The sequence below is a fragment of the Chiroxiphia lanceolata genome, chromosome 28 (assembly GCF_009829145.1).
Source record: "Chiroxiphia lanceolata isolate bChiLan1 chromosome 28, bChiLan1.pri, whole genome shotgun sequence".
In the NCBI taxonomy this organism is placed as follows: domain Eukaryota; kingdom Metazoa; phylum Chordata; class Aves; order Passeriformes; family Pipridae; genus Chiroxiphia; species Chiroxiphia lanceolata.
Genome location: NC_045664.1, coordinates 2,384,142 through 2,403,516, shown reverse-complemented (window position 1 = coordinate 2,403,516; position 19,375 = coordinate 2,384,142). Strand labels below are relative to the sequence as shown.

At 43.6% G+C, this 19,375-nt stretch overlaps 1 protein-coding gene across 3 annotated transcripts; it reads left to right on the top strand.

Moving 5' to 3' along the window:
* Positions 1-9,886, top strand: BNIP3L (BCL2 interacting protein 3 like). 3 transcript variants are annotated; one of them, XM_032712444.1, is made up of 6 exons: positions 1-203; positions 4,868-5,054; positions 5,501-5,573; positions 6,828-6,931; positions 7,663-7,812; positions 9,736-9,886. In XM_032712444.1, exons 1-6 carry the CDS (start codon positions 113-115, stop codon positions 9,782-9,784), a joined length of 654 nt encoding a protein of 217 aa, XP_032568335.1. In that variant the 5' UTR covers positions 1-112; the 3' UTR covers positions 9,785-9,886. The 3 variants fall into 3 exon arrangements, with proteins under 3 accessions (XP_032568335.1, XP_032568336.1, XP_032568337.1); XM_032712445.1 differs by lacking the exon at positions 1-203 and adding an exon at positions 438-566; XM_032712446.1 differs by lacking the exon at positions 1-203 and adding an exon at positions 711-942.
* Positions 9,887-19,375: the final 9,489 nt, after the last annotated feature.

Here is a 19,375-nt window from a genome sequence, read left to right as displayed (position 1 = left end):
TGGGCGGGGCGGGAGCGGCCGGGCCCCGGAACGGGAGAGCCCCGGGTTTGTTGTTGTTGCCCCACAGCGGCTCCTCCGGTCGCCCCTGCCCGCCGCTCCCGCCGCCGCCGCCATGTCCAGCCCTCAGGAGCCGCAGCAGCAGCACCACAACAACAACAACAACCCGCCGGCCGAGGCGACGCAGGGCGAGCCGGGGCTCAACAGTGAGTGCGGGGCGGCCCCGCGGGGGCCGCGGGCGGGAAATGGCGCTGGGGGGGGGGGCGGAGGGGGACCCTGAGAGGCCGCGGGGGCCGCGACCCCCGCGCGCCGCCATTGGCGGAGGCCGCGCCGCGCGAGCCGCCGGGGGCCAATGGGCGGCGGCGGAGCGGGTATAAAAGCCCCGGCGGCGGCGGGCGGGGGGCAGAGGGGTAACGGCGGGCGCGGAGGGGGTCTCTGAGGGCGGCGCGGGGGAACCCGGGATTCCCGGAGTGTTCCCGGAGCGTCGGCCGGCGGGAGCCGCTGGATGCGCGGCCCGGGAAAGCGGAGGGGCCTCGTGGCTCTTCTGGGGCGGTTAAAGCGGATTTGAGGTGCGGCCCGGAGGGTCCCGGCCGGCCGCCCCTCACGGCGGGCTGAGGGGCAGCGAGCCCCCCCCGAGCGCGCCCCGTGGCTCCGCCGAGTTTACCCGAGCGGCGAAGATGGGGATACAGCGGGGTAGGGGGAGGAGCGCGGCTGTGGGAATGAGTTTATTCAGTGGCTGAGTCAATAGCACTGACGTGAGCTATTCCCCTCTATATCCGGCGTCTCTGTCAGCTGCTCTGCTGCATCCTTTTGTTCCCGGGATAACTCCAGTGAGGCACATCATGTAGGCTCTGCTACTTACTTGGCAGATGCTTTCCCTTCCTTTTAAACGGCTCTTTCCATTTGTCCTTCCGCCTGATTATTAAGAATACTGCACTCGAAGAGGTGAATAAATAGCATTAATGATTAACTGCTACAACGAAGTTAAACTGACCACGAAACATACGGGTTCGGTTGGTTTCCCGTAGCTCGGTGGCGATTGTCTGAAGGGGGAATAAACTGTGCCCATTTCGTAACGCTGCCATTGTGCTGTGGGAGCGCTGCATCTCCTGATAACCGCGGCAGCTAAAACAGCGTTACCTGAGTCAAACAGGTATTCTGGCGAATTACTCTTGTCAGAGTTGCCCAGCGCTTTAGGAATGGCCGCGTTTGGCGCTTGTGTGTTTTGATGTTTCCCTGCTGTCGGTGCGGTGCCCGTGGGACGCGTTAATCTGCCGGGAGGTGGGAGCAGCCAGGGCTCGGTAAAGCCGGGGCTGGATCTGCCCACGTAGGGCTTGCTGCTGGATCAGCATCAGAGGCTCCCCCAGCTCCGTGATTTACTGGAGGGGGGTGAGCACGAGGTACGGGAGGAAATGTTTGACAGTCTGTGCCCCCTGAACCAAACAAATGCCCCCCATCAGCCCCTCGCAGGCTTGGAGCTGCTGTCAGATGTTCGACCACTGCTCAATGCTCTGGTGGCAGAGGTGCATTTTCTGCCATTATCTCAACTTTTCAGTGACCCTTTTCAGGCTAATGAGCTCAGACACCTATTCATGTTGTGCTCCCCGTGTTTAGGGCCTTCTATTCAAAGATCCCTTAGTACTTGGAGGGCAAGAGAGCTGGGAGTAAAACTGGTAACCTGGGCTTTGTTGGGTTCACAGAGGTGGGGGGAAAAAACCTGCTTGTTCTTGGGAGTTCTAGATGCTTCCTATATTTTAATTATTATAAAGCTCTGTTACATATTGACAAGAAGAGGCAAGAGCCCATCTATCTCTGTCATGGAAAATCTGCTTAATAATTACCATTATGGGAATCTGCTTGACTTTCTTTCCCTCTCTTTTTTTTATTTTTTCATTTCTTTGTTTTCTATTAATGTTCTACTTCATTGTAAAAGTGATATTTATAAGTTTATTCAGGTTGACCACGCATCAGACTTCTTGTGAGCTGCTGCTTTGGAATATTTTTATATCTATAAAATGTGTACAGGAATGTAATTTCTGATATATCCACCACACCCAGCCAAGTGAAATCACAGAGTGGATAAACAAAATGAGGCCCTTTTGCCCCAACATGTTTAGCTCCCGTTGTTTAAACAGGTCACCAGTTATAGAAAAACGTGGAATTAAGTCAGTGTATATCAGTTCACGGCGAAATAATTAGCTGTGGAGCAGAGACAAAATTCAAACAAATTTGGAGAAAAATACCCTTCATATAAAAAGTTGTTTGGGTTTTGTTTTTTTTTTTTTTTCCCAAGGAATGTGTGTTATGTTATTTGTGAAGGGAGGAGATGCCACCACGGTTCTTAATTCTGTCACTGTTAATTCTGTCACTGTTAATTCTGTCACTGTTAATTCTGCCCATCTCCCGTTGTACTGTCAAGTAGAAATATTGTAAATTAAGAGTTCTCAGGCGGGCGATTAAAGTAACTTCCTTAGTTCTGCAAAAGGCTTGGGGCAAAACCCACCCTCTGTTAGTTGGGCTGTTAACTCCCAAACACCTTCCTGCCCATCCTTTTAAAGAAACGGGGATTTGTGTCCCTCTGACGATCCTTTGAGGCCGGTGGGGCTCTCTGGCTCCCTCTCCCAGACTTGTTGAGCACCAGCGGGAGCAGGAGCGTGTTTGAGCCCCGTGTCAGCCTGGGCTTCCTCGGCTGTGTTTTGAGTCATTCCCGGTGAGGTCAGCTGGGAACGTGCTGCTCCTCATGTCAGCTCCTCCTGTCAGCTCCTCCTGCTCCCTGGCACTCTTTACTCACGGGCTAATTTGGGTTTTCTTCCTGCCGGGGTGTGTTTTAGATAAAGGCAAGGAGGGGAGAAATTCCTGAAGGTTTTATTTGTGCAGGATCTGAGGGGCTGTGGAGGGTCTGAAGAGCTGCAGATCAGAGTGACCACCTCTGACCACCTTCCTTTGCCCTCTGTTTTCTCACATTATTTGGCACTGGCTGCTCATTTTTAATCCTGGCTGGCTTTGCAGACCCTGAGTGTTTTAATTCTCCCTCCCCCACAATGGTTATGGGGAACACAGAGCTTTTTGACCTGACTTCTGACCAGCCTGCTTTTCTGCAGGTGTGAAGGTGTTTTTCTTGCAAATCAACCCTCCTGATTCTAGGTTGGCCTTTTTATTTTGAAATTTAGACACCAGCCTTCATCACAAATGTGGAATAACAAGGTCTCTGGGTGATGCTGACTGGGCAAAGCTGCCTCTTCCCAGTTAACACTTGATTATCTGAAAAGCCCAGAGTGTGACTGTGCACTCCCAGAATTCCTTGTTTGTGGATACAACCTTGGGAATCCAGGCTGTGAACCACCAGGACTCCTCAGAGCATGGTCAGCACTGCAATGGCATCATGCATAAGTCAAAAATCAGTGTTAAAATTATAACTTGTACAAATAATGATTAAAAAGTAGTTTCAGATGTTGTATCTTCAGGCTTTTTTTTTTCCCCTCGACGATTTTTACCTCAGTAATGAAGATTTCCAAACTTTAAAAAATTAAATAATCAGCCAAATACAAAAAAAGACCCCAACCCCGAAAGCACCTGCCTTTAGGTGGCATAAATTGAATTACACAGGAGTTGTGATGACTTAATATACATGTATGAAATCATTATTTGACTGATGAGGGAAATAATGTTCTTTTGACAGCAAAATAAGAACTTGGAGATCTTTCCCTCTGTATCATGGCTCTAAGGTCAAGTGATTCTTAAAGACAAGGTTGGAATTGCAGTTGGATAGGGAGTGTATTTAAATATTTGGAATATACAGAGCAGTAAAGTCTGTCTTATCTTTACCCTCAGGATAATTAAATAGTGTGTTTATAAATAAAGAATATTTCTGAAACCTGTTTGTTTCCAGTAGAAACGTGTCACTGATGAACGTATATAGTCTTGCACTTAGTTAATCTGCACATAAAATACAAGTGAAGACATTTAAAAATAAAAATCCTCACCTCAACTGCAGAATATTTGAACTTTTTAGGAGCTGCTCTTGTCAGCCACGATACCCTCTTGCTCCTGTTGAATCTCACATGGATATTCCATAGGTTTAGCTGAAATAAAAGGGGGGAACACCAGTAAATCTGAGCTTTTAGGTTACAGAGCTTTCCCTGGCTCAGGAAAATAAAGAGAAAGGAGCAGGTGGAAGAGGCTGAAGGCTCTGAATTTATTAACAGTTATGAGGTGTGGGAGTGCTGGGTTTCTGCTGCTCCTCAGTTCTTATTAGCAGTGAAATATTCTAATGTCACGTTACTGTGCATGTGGAAATAACCCCGTCCTTGGAATTCCCAGCGTGGGAATTGGGGAATGGAATTGATGTGATGGTGGGACAGGAGAGGTGGGAGATGTTTGGGCCAAGGCAAAGCAAACTGGCTGAGGCCTGGGAATGGAATGATGTCCATGAAAATCAGGGGTTGGTTCAGGGCCTTTGGGAGCAGAGGAAGGAGAAAGGAAAGCTGCACATGAGGGAGTTTTGTAGTGAGGGCCATGGGGATGAAAATCCAGTGTCAGAAAGGAATGTAGAACATAAATGCAGATCCTTGAAGCTCCAAAAAACGTGGCTGATGGAGGTATTAATAATTGAGGAGAGAGGGGACATTTTGTTGACCAGCTCCAGGGGTTGGTAGCACCAAACCAGCTTTTTGGGGTGTTTTTGTTGATGAGGGAAGGGGAGACGTGTCCCTCTCGTGTGTGGCCCGTGTTGATGAGCTCTGCTGGGGCAGTGGGTGGTTATCTGAGGGCAGCATGGCCGGGATTCCCTCTGGAGGGGGGTGATAAAGGGAACAGGGGGTTGGTTGATGAGGTGGGGCTGTTGCTGAGGTGACCTTTGGGTGCCCCGCAGGTTCCTGGGTGGAGCTGCAGATGAACGGCAACGGCAACAGCACCGACAACGGCAGCGGCAAGAACGGGGGCCTGGAGCACGTCCCTTCCTCCTCCTCCATCCACAACGGGGACATGGAGAGGATCCTCCTGGATGCCCAGCACGAGTCAGGACAGAGCAGCTCAAGAGGTAGTTCCCACTGTGACAGGTAAAGGAGTGTTTGCTGCTCTGCTGTTCAATGGTTGATCCCGTGGCTGTAAAGCTTTTTCCCGGGGTGATCTTTGTTGGGCTCCAGCGTTGGGAGGAGTTTATGGTAACCCTGGTATCCCCAAAAAGAGGTGTAGTTCACAATGCTGGCAGTGTTGCCTGAAAGGACAAAGGGGTTTTTACAGCTTTTCTGTGGATGGTGGAATTTTGGGCAGAGTTTGCTTTTCTATGGTCTGTTGAGAAAGGTAGGGTTGTAAATAGAAAAAAACCTGCAAAGGTGGGGGGTGTTGGAAGACTTTCTGATAGTGGTATTTGGGGTGTGAAGGGTGGTGTGGTCTGTCTCAGCAGCAAGCAGAGGGGCATGTGGGAATGACTGAGCTGACATTTATCTACACCGATGGTTCTTCAGTTGACAAAATGACATAACAAAATCAAATTTTTCTTTAGCCCTTCACCCCAAGATGATGGACAGATAACTTTTGACGTGGAAATGCACACAAGTAAAGACAGTAGTTCTCAGGTATTCTCTTCGTTAACTTCTAAAACTTCTTCACTTTTAAATATATATTTGTAAGTTGTGGATGTTTGATGTAGACTTGAGGGGTAGAGCAAGGTGTTTGTGATGTGAAAAGGCTTATATTTTGTGTTATTTGAAATGTGGCTTAGAGATGAATAGCTTTGGAGTGAGGGGAAGAACATCTCTGCAGCTGAGAAATGCTTTTCCACGGCAGTGTTGCTGTGTGACACTGGCTGTCAGACCTGGGCTGAAATGTTGATATTTGTGCCCAGGCTTGGAGGGTGTGCAGTGATTGCTGTGCACTCCCTCACATGACAGTGAGTAATCTCCACACCACAAACTGAGAGGAGACTGAACTCTTAGTTTGATCATCACATTGTAGAATCTGCTGTCTCCAGCAGTACAAATAAAAAGCATTCCTGGAAGAGTGAAACCTTGCCTTTAATCCTGTCAAAGAGCTGGGGCTGGGGCAGTTCTGCCCTGAGAGCCAGAACGAGCCCAGGGAAGGTGTTGGTGAGCTCTGCATCTCACTGGGGACTGCCCTAGTTCTGCTTTTGCTGTGCTTCCCACTTAATGCTGTGAGTGGTTTATCTTATTTTAATGTAAGAGTCACTCAGCAAATTGTTTTAATGCTCAGGAGGAGTTTGTGCCCGAGTCAGTCTAGTCTTACTAATTTATTGTTTTTTCCTGCGTGGTAACGTTTGCATCCAGTGATTTAAAGCTAAAAGTTTGGATCATATAATTACAGTGAGTGCTTGCCTTTTCCTGCTGCAGTCAGTACAAGCTGCTAGTGGCAAGTAATATGAATTTCAAATTGCCACTAACACCATTTAAGAAGTCAAAATACTGGTTTTGGAACCTTTTTATTCGACTTTCTGTGCTTCAGGCACGTTCTGTGAGCTTTAAATGGAATGCCATCAACTCAATGTTTTTACTATTTGCAAATATTTTTTTTTTTGCATAGTTCTGCTTTATTTAGCAGTAAAATAATCCCTTTTTTTTGTTGTTGTTGTTGTTAGTTAAACAAACAGCTTGCAACGATGTGGAAATCCTGGATGTAGCAATAAAATTTGTGGTTTACTGACTCTTGTGTTGGCAAAATCAAACCTCTTCCCAACAATCAGGAACACTTGGTGGTTTATCAGGTGCCACCAGTTGGGTTCTTATCGTTTCCCCACTGTTATTGTCACTCTCAGTTCAACAGCCCGAGGAGGAGCTAATTGAGTGTTAAAAGGTTTGTCCCCTGTGTGTTTTCAGTCCGAAGAAGAAGCAGCAGAAGGAGAGAAAGAATTGGAAGTTTTGAAGAAAAGTGCAGACTGGGTGTCAGACTGGTCAAGTAGGCCAGAAAACATTCCTCCCAAGTGAGTTAAACTCTGCTTTTCTGAATGAATATTCATATTTTCTAAGGAATATAGGAAGGAGAGGAATCACTCTGGCTTTCCAAGCTTAGGAAAAGTTCAGTTTTCAATTTCTCTTTGGGGAGGCTGCAAAAAGTCAAACCAATGAACTATGAAAATCTTAATAGCAACAGAATTATTTGAAAGTAACATAAATCCCCACAACAGGTTTCTTGCTTAAATTGCAATTCTTGGGAGAGCTGGGTACTTGGAGCTGGGATTCATGGGATTTAGTCTTGGCTTATTGAGTGGAAGAGTGTTGAGCAAATCTAAATTCTCTGTCCCTTTTTGTCTTTCTATGGAAAATATGTAATGTTCATCCACGGAAGGGGAAACCTTGAGATCCTTGAAGCCTTTTTATTAAAATACAGACTTCTGTAGCTCTGTTTGGGACAAAAAAATGAGGCTCTTGCCAACAAATCACATCCTGAAATTCCCTCTCTCAGACCTCCTGCTCCCTTTGTGTCTGTCCTGTCTAAGTGGTCTCTCCACAACCCCTCCTGTAATTCTCTTTGATTCCTTACTCTGTGTAAGGGATCTTGTGCTTTGATCTCTAGCTCTTTGTATTTAAAAAAAAAGAAATAAATAAATCAATATTCCTACAAAAATCTGTGCAAAAAAAAAAAAAAGAGAGGGGAAAAAAAAAGGGAAACAAAAAGAATTTTGTTGAATTCTCCCTCCCCCTCTTCTTCCAGGGAATTCCATTTCAGACATCCCAAACGTTCAGTGTCCCTAAGTATGAGAAAAAGTGGAGCAATGAAAAAAGGTGGCATTTTCTCTGCAGAATTCCTTAAGGTTTTCATTCCATCCCTGTTCATATCTCACGTTCTGGCTCTGGGATTAGGGTAAGTGTTGAAACTTAATTTTTCCCTTCAACTTTTGCACGTGCCTTCGCTTTTCCCTGCCTAATTCAGGTCCTGCTGAAAAGCAGGAAAACTGAAGTTGAAAATGAAATTCAACTGAAAAACTTAAATTAAAAATAATAATTAAAAAAAAAAAGCCCTTAATGTGTTTTTTTTCTCCCCAAATATAAAGATTTTTGTATTGAAAATGCACGGGTGAACTTTTAAATCATCTTTGCAAGTGTCACTTGTGGCATTTGATTATCAGTGTCTGAAAGGACTGAGACTAAACTAAAAAATAAAAATCTATTTTTGTTAATTTTTATTTATATTAATACATAATTATCTATAAATATATGATTATGAACTTTTGTTAAATATATAAGTAAATAAAATAAATATATAAATATGGTATTATTGATAATCTCTTATAATGTGTTATACAATAAATAAATAAATAAAACATCTATAAATATGATATTATTGATAATCTTGATAACAGATCTGAATGTCTAAATAAATACAATAAATATATATCAATGTTATGATGTTATTGATAATCTATAATATATCTAAATATCTAAGTAAATAAATATATATAAATGTTATATTACTGATAACATATTGTAATATATTTAAATAAATACAATAGACATCTATAAATGTTATGATGTTATTGATAATATATAACATATTCTAACATACAATATATAAATATATAAATAAAATAAATTTTAATGAATATATTATTGATAATCTATGATAATATAACATATAAATATAAAAATAAAATCAATATATGAAATATAATATTATTGATAATACACTATAATATGTTATAACATACAATGTATAAATATATAAACAAAATAAGTTTATACAATATATTATGATGTTATTGATACTCTAGGATAATATACATAATGTATAAATATATGAATAAAATAAATTTATAAAATATATTGTGATACTATTGGTCCGCTAGGATAATATACATAACGTATAAATATATAAATAAAATCAATATATTATTGTTTATAACCTATGATAATATACATAGATACAAAAATATACATATTATATATAAATTATATATGTAAATTATATTATATATAGTATATAAATATATAAAATATATAAAATATAAATTTATGAAAGTGTGTGTTTAATTATATTAAATATGTAATTTATATTTATATATAATATATATTGTATATTATATATCTATATAGTATATATAATTAATAATTATATATGTAAATTATATTGTATATAGTATATAAATATATAAATTATATAAAATATAAATTTATGAAAATGTGTGTTTTATTATATTAAATATATAATTAATATCAATATATAATATATATTATATATATTATATATTTATATAATATATATAATTAATAATTATATATATGTGAATTATATTATATACAGAATATAAATATATAAATTATATAAAATATAAATTTATGAAAATGTGTGTTTTATTATATTAAATATATAATTAATATTAATATAATATATATCATATATATTATATATCTATATAATATATAATTAATAATTATATATGTAAATTATATTATATAGAGTATATAAATATAAATATATAAAATATAAATTTATGAAAATGTGTGTTTTATTATATTAAATTTATGATTATATATTTCTATATTATATATAATGTGTATATTATATCTATATAATATATATAACTATATTATATATAACTGTCTAAATATACACCTAAATCTAGAAATACATATTTATACCCCATAAACTAATTTAATTTACATTTTCTTTCGCTTCCACCTTGAAACCATCAACCTAAATAATTCCCCAAAATAGCGAATTACTTAAAACCAATTCCCAGCCTCCATTCCCGGGGCTCATTCCCACCAGCTTTCCTTTCCCTTGCAGCATCTACATCGGGAAGCGCCTGACCACGCCCTCGGCCAGCACCTACTGAGCCCCGCCAGGGCCCCTCTGTCTCCTTTAGTCTGACTCGAGACCATCCTCAGCATGCCCCTGCCTCCGCCCTCCCCTCCCGTTCCGGGCAGTTCCGCTGGAATTCCGGCTGGCGTTGGAATTCCGTGCGGCGTTGGCGCTCTGTCGAGGTGTTCGGCCGCTCCCCGTCCCCCTGGCAGAGCTCCTGCAGGAGTTCCCTTCCCAGGAGTTCCCTTCCCAGGAGTTCCCCCCTCAGGAATTCCTCCCCAGGAGTTCCATCCCACAGGAGTTCCCTTCCCAGGAGTTCCCTTCCCCAGGAGTTCCCTTCCCCAGGAGTTCCCTTCCCCAGGAGTTCCCTTCCCCAGGAGTTCCCTTCCCCAGGAGTTCCCTTCCCCAGGAGTTCCCTTCCCAGGAGTTCCCTTCCCCAGGAGTTCCCTTCCCAGGAGTTCCCTTCCCTGGAGTTCCCTTCCCTGGAGTTCCCTTCCCAGGAGTTCCCTCCCACAGGAGTTCCCTTCCCAGGAGTTCCCTCCCACAGGAGTTCCCTTCCCTGGAGTTCCCTTCCCAGGAGTTCCCCCCTCAGAAATTCCTCCCGCAGGAGTTCCCTTCCCAGGAATTCCCTTCCCAGGAATTCCCTTCCCAGGAGTTCCCTTCCCAGGAGTTCCCCCCTCAGGAATTCCTCCCCAGGAGTTCCCTCCCCAGGAGTTCCCCCCTCAGGAATTCCCTTCCCAGGAGTTCCCTTCCCAGGAGTTCCTCCCACAGGAGTTCCCCCCTCAGGAATTCCTCCCACAGGAGTTCCCTCCCCAGGAGTTCCCTCCCCTGGAGTTCCCTCCCCAGGAGTTCCCTCCCCAGGAGTTCCCTTCCCAAGAGTTCCTCCCACAGGAGTTCCCCCCTCAGGAATTCCTCCCACAGGAGTTCCCCCCTCAGGAATTCCTCCCGCAGGAGTTCCCCCCGTGGCTCTGTCATCGCAAGGGCTTCTCTTCTCTCCACGCCAAAACTGCCACCAGCAAGTCCCCTCCTCCGATCCTTTAGTGCCCCCTGAGCTCTGGGCCTGCTGGAAGCATCCCTGGGAAAACAGCCTCTGGAAAGGAAGGGACTGACTGGAGCAGGAAAGAGTTGTTCCGAGCTGGCCGTGGAATCACCGAAGGAATCACCGGCAATAAAAGCCCAGTTTAAAGCAGCTTTTTTGGGGGAGAGTTTCCTTGCCCCCCCCCCCCCCCCTTGGCACCATTTGATTTGCAGGAGGCCAAGACTGCATCAGTTTTCCAGTAGGATAAACTTAAAAAATCCATCAGCATCTTTTAATATTAGGTGATTGTTGTAATCTTGTCTTTTCTATGAAGTCGGCTCCTTTATTCCTTGTAGGAAAAAAAAAACCAACCTGTCTGATACCTAGAATATATTAGAGAAAAAAAAAAATGGCATTGTTTGCATGTAAAGAAGATTTTTCTTTTTTTCCTTTACCTTGTTTTCTTAAGGGGAAATTTGAAATGTGAAATTTTCCTTTTGAAAAGTAGTTTTGAATTAAGGAAAAACCCAACAGCCGTAGGTGTAGTTAAGCTCTTTAAGTGTAAAAGGAAATGACTCTGTTTGTTTGTGGAACCATTTAGAACTGAGATGAAATGGCATTTTCAGCCAGCAGATGTTTGATTTCTCGTTACTAATTTCTCATTAAGGGAGGGGGACAATAATCTTGCAGGTGCACAAAAGGTTCAGAAGCCGTGCAATGTCTTCTGCAAATGAATTTTTCCATGTTCCTCTCTCTCATTGTTTACTGTACAATCTCCTTTTTGGGGATACTCTTGGAAACCTGGAAGTCACTCTCGTGGTGTCTCATCTTAGACAGCCTCTCACTGATGTCGTTGAACTTTTATCTTAGGGAACATTATTAAGCCTTGTCCTCCTTCAGTGACACTTCCTTTTTCAAAAATGTGAAGCTTTAGTACCAAATTGTTACAAAGCATTGGGACACTCGTGTCCTTAAATAGATTTTATTGGAGTTCAGAACATGTAGCATGACTCTGAAGGATAGAATACTCTTTTTTTATATATATATGAATATATAAAAAAAAAAATATGATATAGACTTTAATACTAAGTATTTAGGGAACCAATGCTAATTTTAAGACTAGCAAAAATCTTAATGAAATAAAAACTTTAGTTGGCTGACTTGCAGAAGATAAAGAAATCCAGTCAGCCCAGTTTGGAGAGAACAGCTACCTGTAATTGTTTGCTTGCATCAGACTTTATAATAAGTTGATTATTTGATAGAGCAGTGATTGCTTGAACCAGTTGATGCATAGAAGCTAAAGCCCAGCTGAGATGTGGTTTAAAAAAAACTTAGTTAGCTCCCAGGAAGTAAAAAAAAAGTGCAGTATGACCCCACTGCTAAAGTGTATTTATTTTTGTTCTCTGTTTCTGAGCACTGTCAGACAATGCTTTCGGGGTGACAGGGCAGCCTAACAGCAAATTCTCTGGAATAATCTCCTTTTTTTTCCCCCTTTTAGTGGCACTTGAGTTGCCTCCAAGTGTGTATTTGTTCCAGGCTGGAGCTTGGGTTTCACCCAGAGGTGAGGGAGGGAAGGGGGAAGTGCTGGGGGGTGTTTTAGGGAGCACCAAGCACTTGGTTTTACAGCCCTAAAAACCAGGGCAGGGCAGAAAGGCTGAAACACTTTTCAGTTCTACCACAGCACCTCGTTTTCTGTGGAAATTGGAGCAGGGGAAAAACAGATTTTTACCAAGCAGGGAGTACTTTTTAAAGAGGAAAAAAAAAAAACCACCCCATTTCTGAATTCCAAGGTAATTCTTCAGGATATCTTGCAAGCTTGTGGCTGGAGTATCAACACCACGTGTGAGATTTGAAGTAAAATGAAGTAAAAATTGTAAAAATGGAGTAAAAATTCGAGCTGAGGTCACTGTAACACTCGCTGGGATACAAAGCAGTATTTATTGATACCCTACATAAGCTCTGGAGGAAATGTCTACAACTTTTAGTTTTACAATGGACGGGAACAGATTGTTGTACAATTTGAAAAAGGGGGTTTCAACTCTTGGCAGTTGGAAGTTTTGTTAAGATAAATGTTGTTTTAAAAAAGAAAAAAAAAAAAAAGCTTTATACCTGTTTACAGTTTTGGAAAAAATAAAGAAAAAAGAAAAAAACACACAAAAAAAAAAGCAACACACAAAAAACCACACACACAAAATAGGTTTCATTTTTCTTACATTCAGTGAAAAACTGGCCTCGACTATTTGTAAATAGGATCAAGAAAAAAACAAAAAAGGCATAAACTGGCACCTGAGAAGTGCAGCAGGCTGACCTTAACTGCAGCAAAAAAGCATCTTTACTTACTGTTTTCAGAAGTGAAAAAGCTGAAGATTGTTGGCAATTCAACCTTTTTTTTTGTTTTTTTTTGTTGTTTTTTTTTAATTGACATTCGTTGAGATCTTGGAGTTAACTGAGCCAAAGTGATTCTGCATTCTCCACCCATTAGTTAGCACTTTGTAACATTATCTCCAGTTTACATGTATAAGTTGTAGCTTTATAAACATTTTGTGCCATTAAAGCTCTCACAAAACTGCTGGTCTGAAATCCCTTTTTTCCTGCTTTGTCCTTCTCCTCTTTTCCTTTGGTTGTTTTTATTTTTTACAGGATTGTTTTGCCTCATGTTTTAAGTCCTGGGTTATGTGGACACCGAAGCTGCTGTTTAGAGACTGGAATAGTTTTTTTTTGGTTTGGTTTTTTTTATTATTCTGAGTATTTTTAGTGACCTGGGATCATCAGCTTCGTTTCCTGAAGCTCTTCATCAAAATCTTGCCCTGCTTGGCCTTGGTTCCTGTGCCAGGTCCTCCAGCACCTTGTCCAGGGAAACTGGGAACAAAAATATTCTGGTGGCAAATGAAATGTCAAGTGGAACTGGTGAGATTTTGTATAACTGTTGTACTCCTTGTATTTCTCTTCTGTCCCCTAATTCTGTTGAATTTGCAGATTAAAGAGTAAGGGACAAAACCCCCTGGTTGTTAATCTGCCTCCATGTTCTTGGTTCAAGATAAAAATATAAATCCTACTTTCAGAAAGTTTCAAGGTCTGGGACTTGGGCCTGAATTTTGGGTAGGGCTGGGGGCCTGAGCAGGTTCTTTCTTTGCAGCCAACTGAGATATAAACACATTTATTTGGTAGGTTTGCAGGGGAAAAAAATATCCATTCTGTGCTTCAAAACCTAATTAAGAATAAATACAAGATAATATTGCATAAGGGAGCCGTTTCTCTACATTGAGATTATTATTATTATTATTATTATTAATCACATTTTGAAGGAGTTGTGGAATCTTCAAGTTTCTTCCCATTGAGTACAGGAGTGTTCCAGTAAAGACTGAAGAAAAGGGATTTATTTGTGTGTTTTAATTTGGAGCAGCTCAGTAATATTGATTATCTGTTGGAGGTGGGTAGATGAGCTCTGTGGTGTCTCTGCAATCAGCACCAAGGAGTTTTATTTCCCCTTAAATTCTGTGCTTAACTGTGATGAAAAGATTAGAATTTGAATTGTTTTAGGAAAAAGTTCACTGTGAAAAGATTAGAATTTGAATTGTTTTAGGAAGAAGTTCACTATGAAAACATTAGAATTTGAATTGTTTTAGGAAGAGTTCACTATCAAAAGATTAGAAGTTGAATTGTTTCAGGAAAAGTTCACTATCAGAAGGTTAGAATTTAAATTGTTTTAGGAGAAAGTTCACTATGAAAAGGATGGAATTTGAATTGTTTTAGGAAAAAGTTCACTGTGAAAAGATTAGAATTTGAATTGTTTTAGGAAAAAGTTCACTGTGAAAAGATTAGAATTTGAATTGTTTTAGGAAAAAGTTCACTGTGAAAAGATTAGAATTTGAATTGTTTTAGGAAAAAGTTCACTGTGAAAAGATTAGAATTTGAATTGTTTTAGGAAAAAGTTCACTATCAAAAGGATAGAATTTGAACTGTTTTAGGAAAAAGTTCACTGAAAAGATTAGAATTTGAACTGTTTTAGGAAAAAGTTCACTGAAAAGATTAGAATTTGAACTGTTTTAGGAAAAAGTTCACTGAAAAGATTAGAATTTGAACTGTTTTAGGAAAAAGTTCACTGTCAAAAGATGAGAAGTTGAATTGTTTTAGGAAAAAGTTCACTATCAAAAGGATAGAATTTGAACTGTTTTAGGAAGAAGTTCACTATGAAAATATTAGAATTTGAATTGTTTCAGGAAAAAGTTCACTATGAAAACATTATTTATACATTTGTGTTGTGCCCACATGTGAGAAGTCTCTCTAAAATGAAGTCCTGATGCCCTGCAGGTGTTTGTAGGATCTTTGCCTTGTGCTGATGAAAACTCTTCTGTGTTTGGGTCCTAAACCCCAAAATAAACCCCGAGGATTCCTCAGCTGGGCCCTGTAGCTCAACCAGCACTTTAAAAACAGCACTAAAACCTTAAAGTACTCCTGGAAAAGCTGGGGCTGCCTGAACAATGCCCTTGGAAAAGAGAAAGCCCAAGGAATTTCCCTTTCCTGGGATCCCTCCCTGGGTTTGAGCTCGGCTCACCCAGTCCTGACATTAGGGGGAGAGCGAGGGGTGCTTTGCCATTGGGGAGAGTAAACATGACAACTTCTGGAGCTGCTGCCAGAACCCTGAGGGGATGGGAAGAGGCATTTTCTGTTTCCAAATGTTTCCTCACCCGTTCCTGCTCCGACTGGGGAGTTGGTGGGGACAGACTTTTGTAGTGGTGTGGTTTTGCTTGACTGGCTGTTTGTTGTCTGAGGAGGAATCAATGAGTTTTAAGGCCAGAAAATACCTTTTTCTGGTGGATATAACAGCAGAGAAGGACAGTCCTACAGCTGTTGAAGTTGCTGCAGTTCAGGTGTGAAATTCAGGTCACAAAAGGCCAAGTCCTTGCAAAGCTGGTGCTACACCAGCCCCTGGATTGAGCTGTTCCAGCCTTTAACTTCCACCTTCCTTTGGACTTTAAATTTCAGCCACTGGAAATCCCTTTTCGTGGTACAGGAAGGAGCCTTTCACTCTCAGGTGCATCTTCTAAATGAGTGTTTTCATGAGAACCTCTGTGTTTTAAGTCAAATCTCCTCCCAGCCTTTTATTTCTCACCTGTAGCCTGCATCTAAATACAGGGAGACTCATCCACAGAAAAAAATAACGTGTGCAAAATCTGGAGTGAAACATTTCTGACCCCTCTTTTCTTTCAAATAAATAATAAAAATTCCTTATTTCCTTCAGAAGTGTGGCGTGAGCTTTTGAGCAAACGGAGTGTAAACGGTGCACAGGTGGAATTCCAGGTGCAAACTTCCCCTGTGGTTCTTCCAGCTGGTTCTGTGAGGGGAGCAGGGACCAAGTTTGTCCTCCAGGAGCTTTTGGGACCATCCTGCCCGTGCAGCTGGAACAACCCTCCTCCTCTGCAGCTCCCTGCAGGCTCAAACCCTCTCCTGCTTCTGCATTATTCTCATTATTCCCCACGAAGTTCATTGCTTGGGTGCCTCTGCTCTCTCTTGCCTCACTGAATTCCCTCCCACCTGCTCCTTTTCCCTTCCTTTCCTCGTGTTTTCACTCTGTTTCCCATTTCTGCTCGAATTCCGTGAGCAAACAGAGCCCCTTTGAGCCCCCACCTCTCTCAGGAGGAGTTTTGGTTACTGAGGTGAAACTCTTCCCTGTTTTGAGCATTCCCTGGTTCCAGGAGCTCAGCACTTCCCTCAGGTGGGTGTGTGGCCACTTGCAGAGCTCCAGAGCTTGCAGGGGGTTAATTTGAGGTCGATGTGTCTAATTGGGGCTGGCACAGCCAGGGGTGGGGTGGTTGCTTTCACCTCCAAGGGAAGTGGGATAGGAACGAAGTTCAGAGTTTCATCAGGAACTGTAGGGTTGGGACAAGGAGGAAGGGGTTCAAACTGGGAGTAGGTGAAACGTTGGGCAGAAATTCTGAATTACAGTGAGATACTGTTGAATTTGTAGGAGGAAATTATTTAAACTGCTTTTGATGGCTTTGAACTGAAGGAGAGTAGGGTAAGATGGGATATTGGGGAGGAATTTCTTCCTGGGAAGATGGGGAGGGGCTGGGATGGAATTCCCAGAGCAGCTGTGGCTGCCCCATGCCTGGAAGTGTCCAAGGCCAGGTTGGAGCAACCTGGTCCAGTGGAAGGTGTCCCTGCCCATGGCAAGGGTGGCACTGGATGATTTTAAGGTCCCTTCCAACCCAAACCGTTCTGGGGTCATCTGAAGTTCTCTTTCCCATTTCTAGGTCAGGGGGTCATGCAGCCTAAACAGGGATTGAGCTCCCAACTTGGGAGTTGTATTTTGGACTTTTCTGTCTCGACAAGTCCAGCTGAAGGCCTGGAGGATGCTTTGTGAGCAGTGCTCCCTCCCAGTGGTGCTGGGTGAGACACAGTTTCTTGGAGCTCGGTTTCCCACAGCAGGGAGGTCTGAGGGAGCTGCAGCCTCTGCCCCTGTGGCAGGAACGGGCTGTTCCTGCTCCTGGGCTTATCCAGTCAGCTCCAGTTGCAGGATTCTTTGTAAAAATACAGATACTTTTTTGTAAAGGCTGATAAGGGTGGGAACAAAAGTTCCTGTCAGAGTCAACGAGAGCAAGATGGACCCAGAGGTGGATTTTTCAGCTTTATCTTTGCTAAGTCAGAATTAAAGCCTTGTGGTGTGTGAGAGTTACACAGAGCTGGAGCAGTGCTCAGATATTCTTGTGATGAAGGTGAAATATGAATCTGTTGGTACTTGTTGGGTTTTTTTAGGTGCTGTGAGTTAGTTGGGTTTAAAGCTGTGTGCCTGGAGGTTTTACTCCAGAGTGTCTCCTTTTGGATGCTCCCAGAGGGCCTGGCTGCTCTCCTCTCACAGGAGAAAGCTGCACCACTACCAGGAGACAGCACAGACTTGCTTCCAGGGTGTACCAGTTGTCATTTGATTTCAGAGTAAGAAGCAAGAGGCAATTAGAGCTGCTGCTTTGAGAGCACTGTCTGGCAGGTAGGAGGGACCTCTGGGGTTCCTACAAATTACTTTAATAGCTTCAGCTCCCAGACAGCTTCTCTGGCCCATCTCTTGTGTCTCCTCCCAGACAGCAGCTGCAGGGGGGGTATCTGGTGGAAACACAGAGTGCATTTGAAGGCCTTGATTTGTGGCACTGCAGTTTGCCCCGGTCTGATGTTGGGCTTGGCTTCTCTGTGCTGAGAGTTACTTAAATTCATGGGTGTCCAGGCAAAAGCAGAACACGGAATCACAGGATAATGGAGTCACTGAGGTTGGAAAAGCCCTCCCAGACCATCAAGTCCAGGCTGTGACTGATCCTCACCAGAGCCCTGAGTGCCACGTCCAGTCCTTCCTTGAACACCTCCAGGGGTGGGGACTCCAAACCTCCCTGGGCAGCCCCTCCTGATGTTTAATAACCCTTTCCATGAAGAAATTCCTCCTGATGTCCAACCTGGACCTGCACCTTGAGGCTGTTGAGCCCTGGCTTAAAGCTCCCTGCTGTCCTGTCCCAGGGCTGCAGGCCTGGCTGGGCTGCTTTTCATGGATTTGGGACAGAAACACAAAGTCTGTCGGCTGCAGTGGCACCACGAGGATGCCAATGGATCCTGGCCTGGCTCAGGAACAGTGTGGCCAACAGGTCCAGGGAAGTGATTCTTGCCCTGGACTCAGCACTGGTGAGGCCACCCCTGGAGTGCTGTGTCCAGCTCTGGGCCCTCAGCTCAGGAAGGACATTGAGGGGCTGGAGCAGGTGCAGAGAAGAGCAACGAGGCTGGGGAAGGGACTGGAGCACAAGTGCTGTGAGGAGAGGCTGAGAGAGCTGGGGCTGTTCAGCCTGGAGAAGAGGAGGCTCAGGGGAGACCTCCTCACTCTCTGCAACTCCCTGACAGGAGGGGGGAGCCAGGGGGGGGTTGGTCTCTTTGCCCACCCAACCATCAGCAAGACAAGAGGGCTCGGGCTTCAGCTGTGCCAGGGGAGGGTTAGGTTGGAGATTAGGAAGAATTTCTTTGCAGAGAGGGTGCTCAGCCATTGGAATGGGCTGCCCAGGGAAGGGGTGGATTCTCCATCCCTGGAGGTTTTTAAGCTGAGACTGGATGTGGCATCAGTGCCATGGGCTGGGAACCACGGCGGGGTTGGATCAAGGGTTGGACTTGATGATCTCAGAGGTCCCTTCCAACCCAGCTGATTCTGTGATTCTATGAGGGGTCAAAACCATCAGTGACTGGGAGGAGGAAGCTTCTTCCTCGCCCTGAAAGCTCTGAACAAACACACACATCTCCAGCAGCAGCAGCAGCAGGAAGCTCTGGTGGGAATCCCTGCCAGGAATGTGAGAGCCAGACCCCGCTGGGGTTGGGCACGTTGTTGTGCCCGGGCTGTGCTGGGGGGGGGGTGTGTGGACGGTGGGAAGGGGGACGGAGGAGGAGTGGCAAGACAAGCAGCGACAAAAGAGGGGGTCCTTTCCCATCTGGAGCATGTTCCTATAGGCTTCCCTGCTCTGGGGGAGCGGCAGAGCCCTCCCCAATTGGCTGCAGCTGCGGTGGTACCATGTGTGATGTCACCCTGGCAGCTCCACACGAGGCTGTGGTGGGAGCCTTTCAGGGGAGATCGTGGTGGGAGCCTTT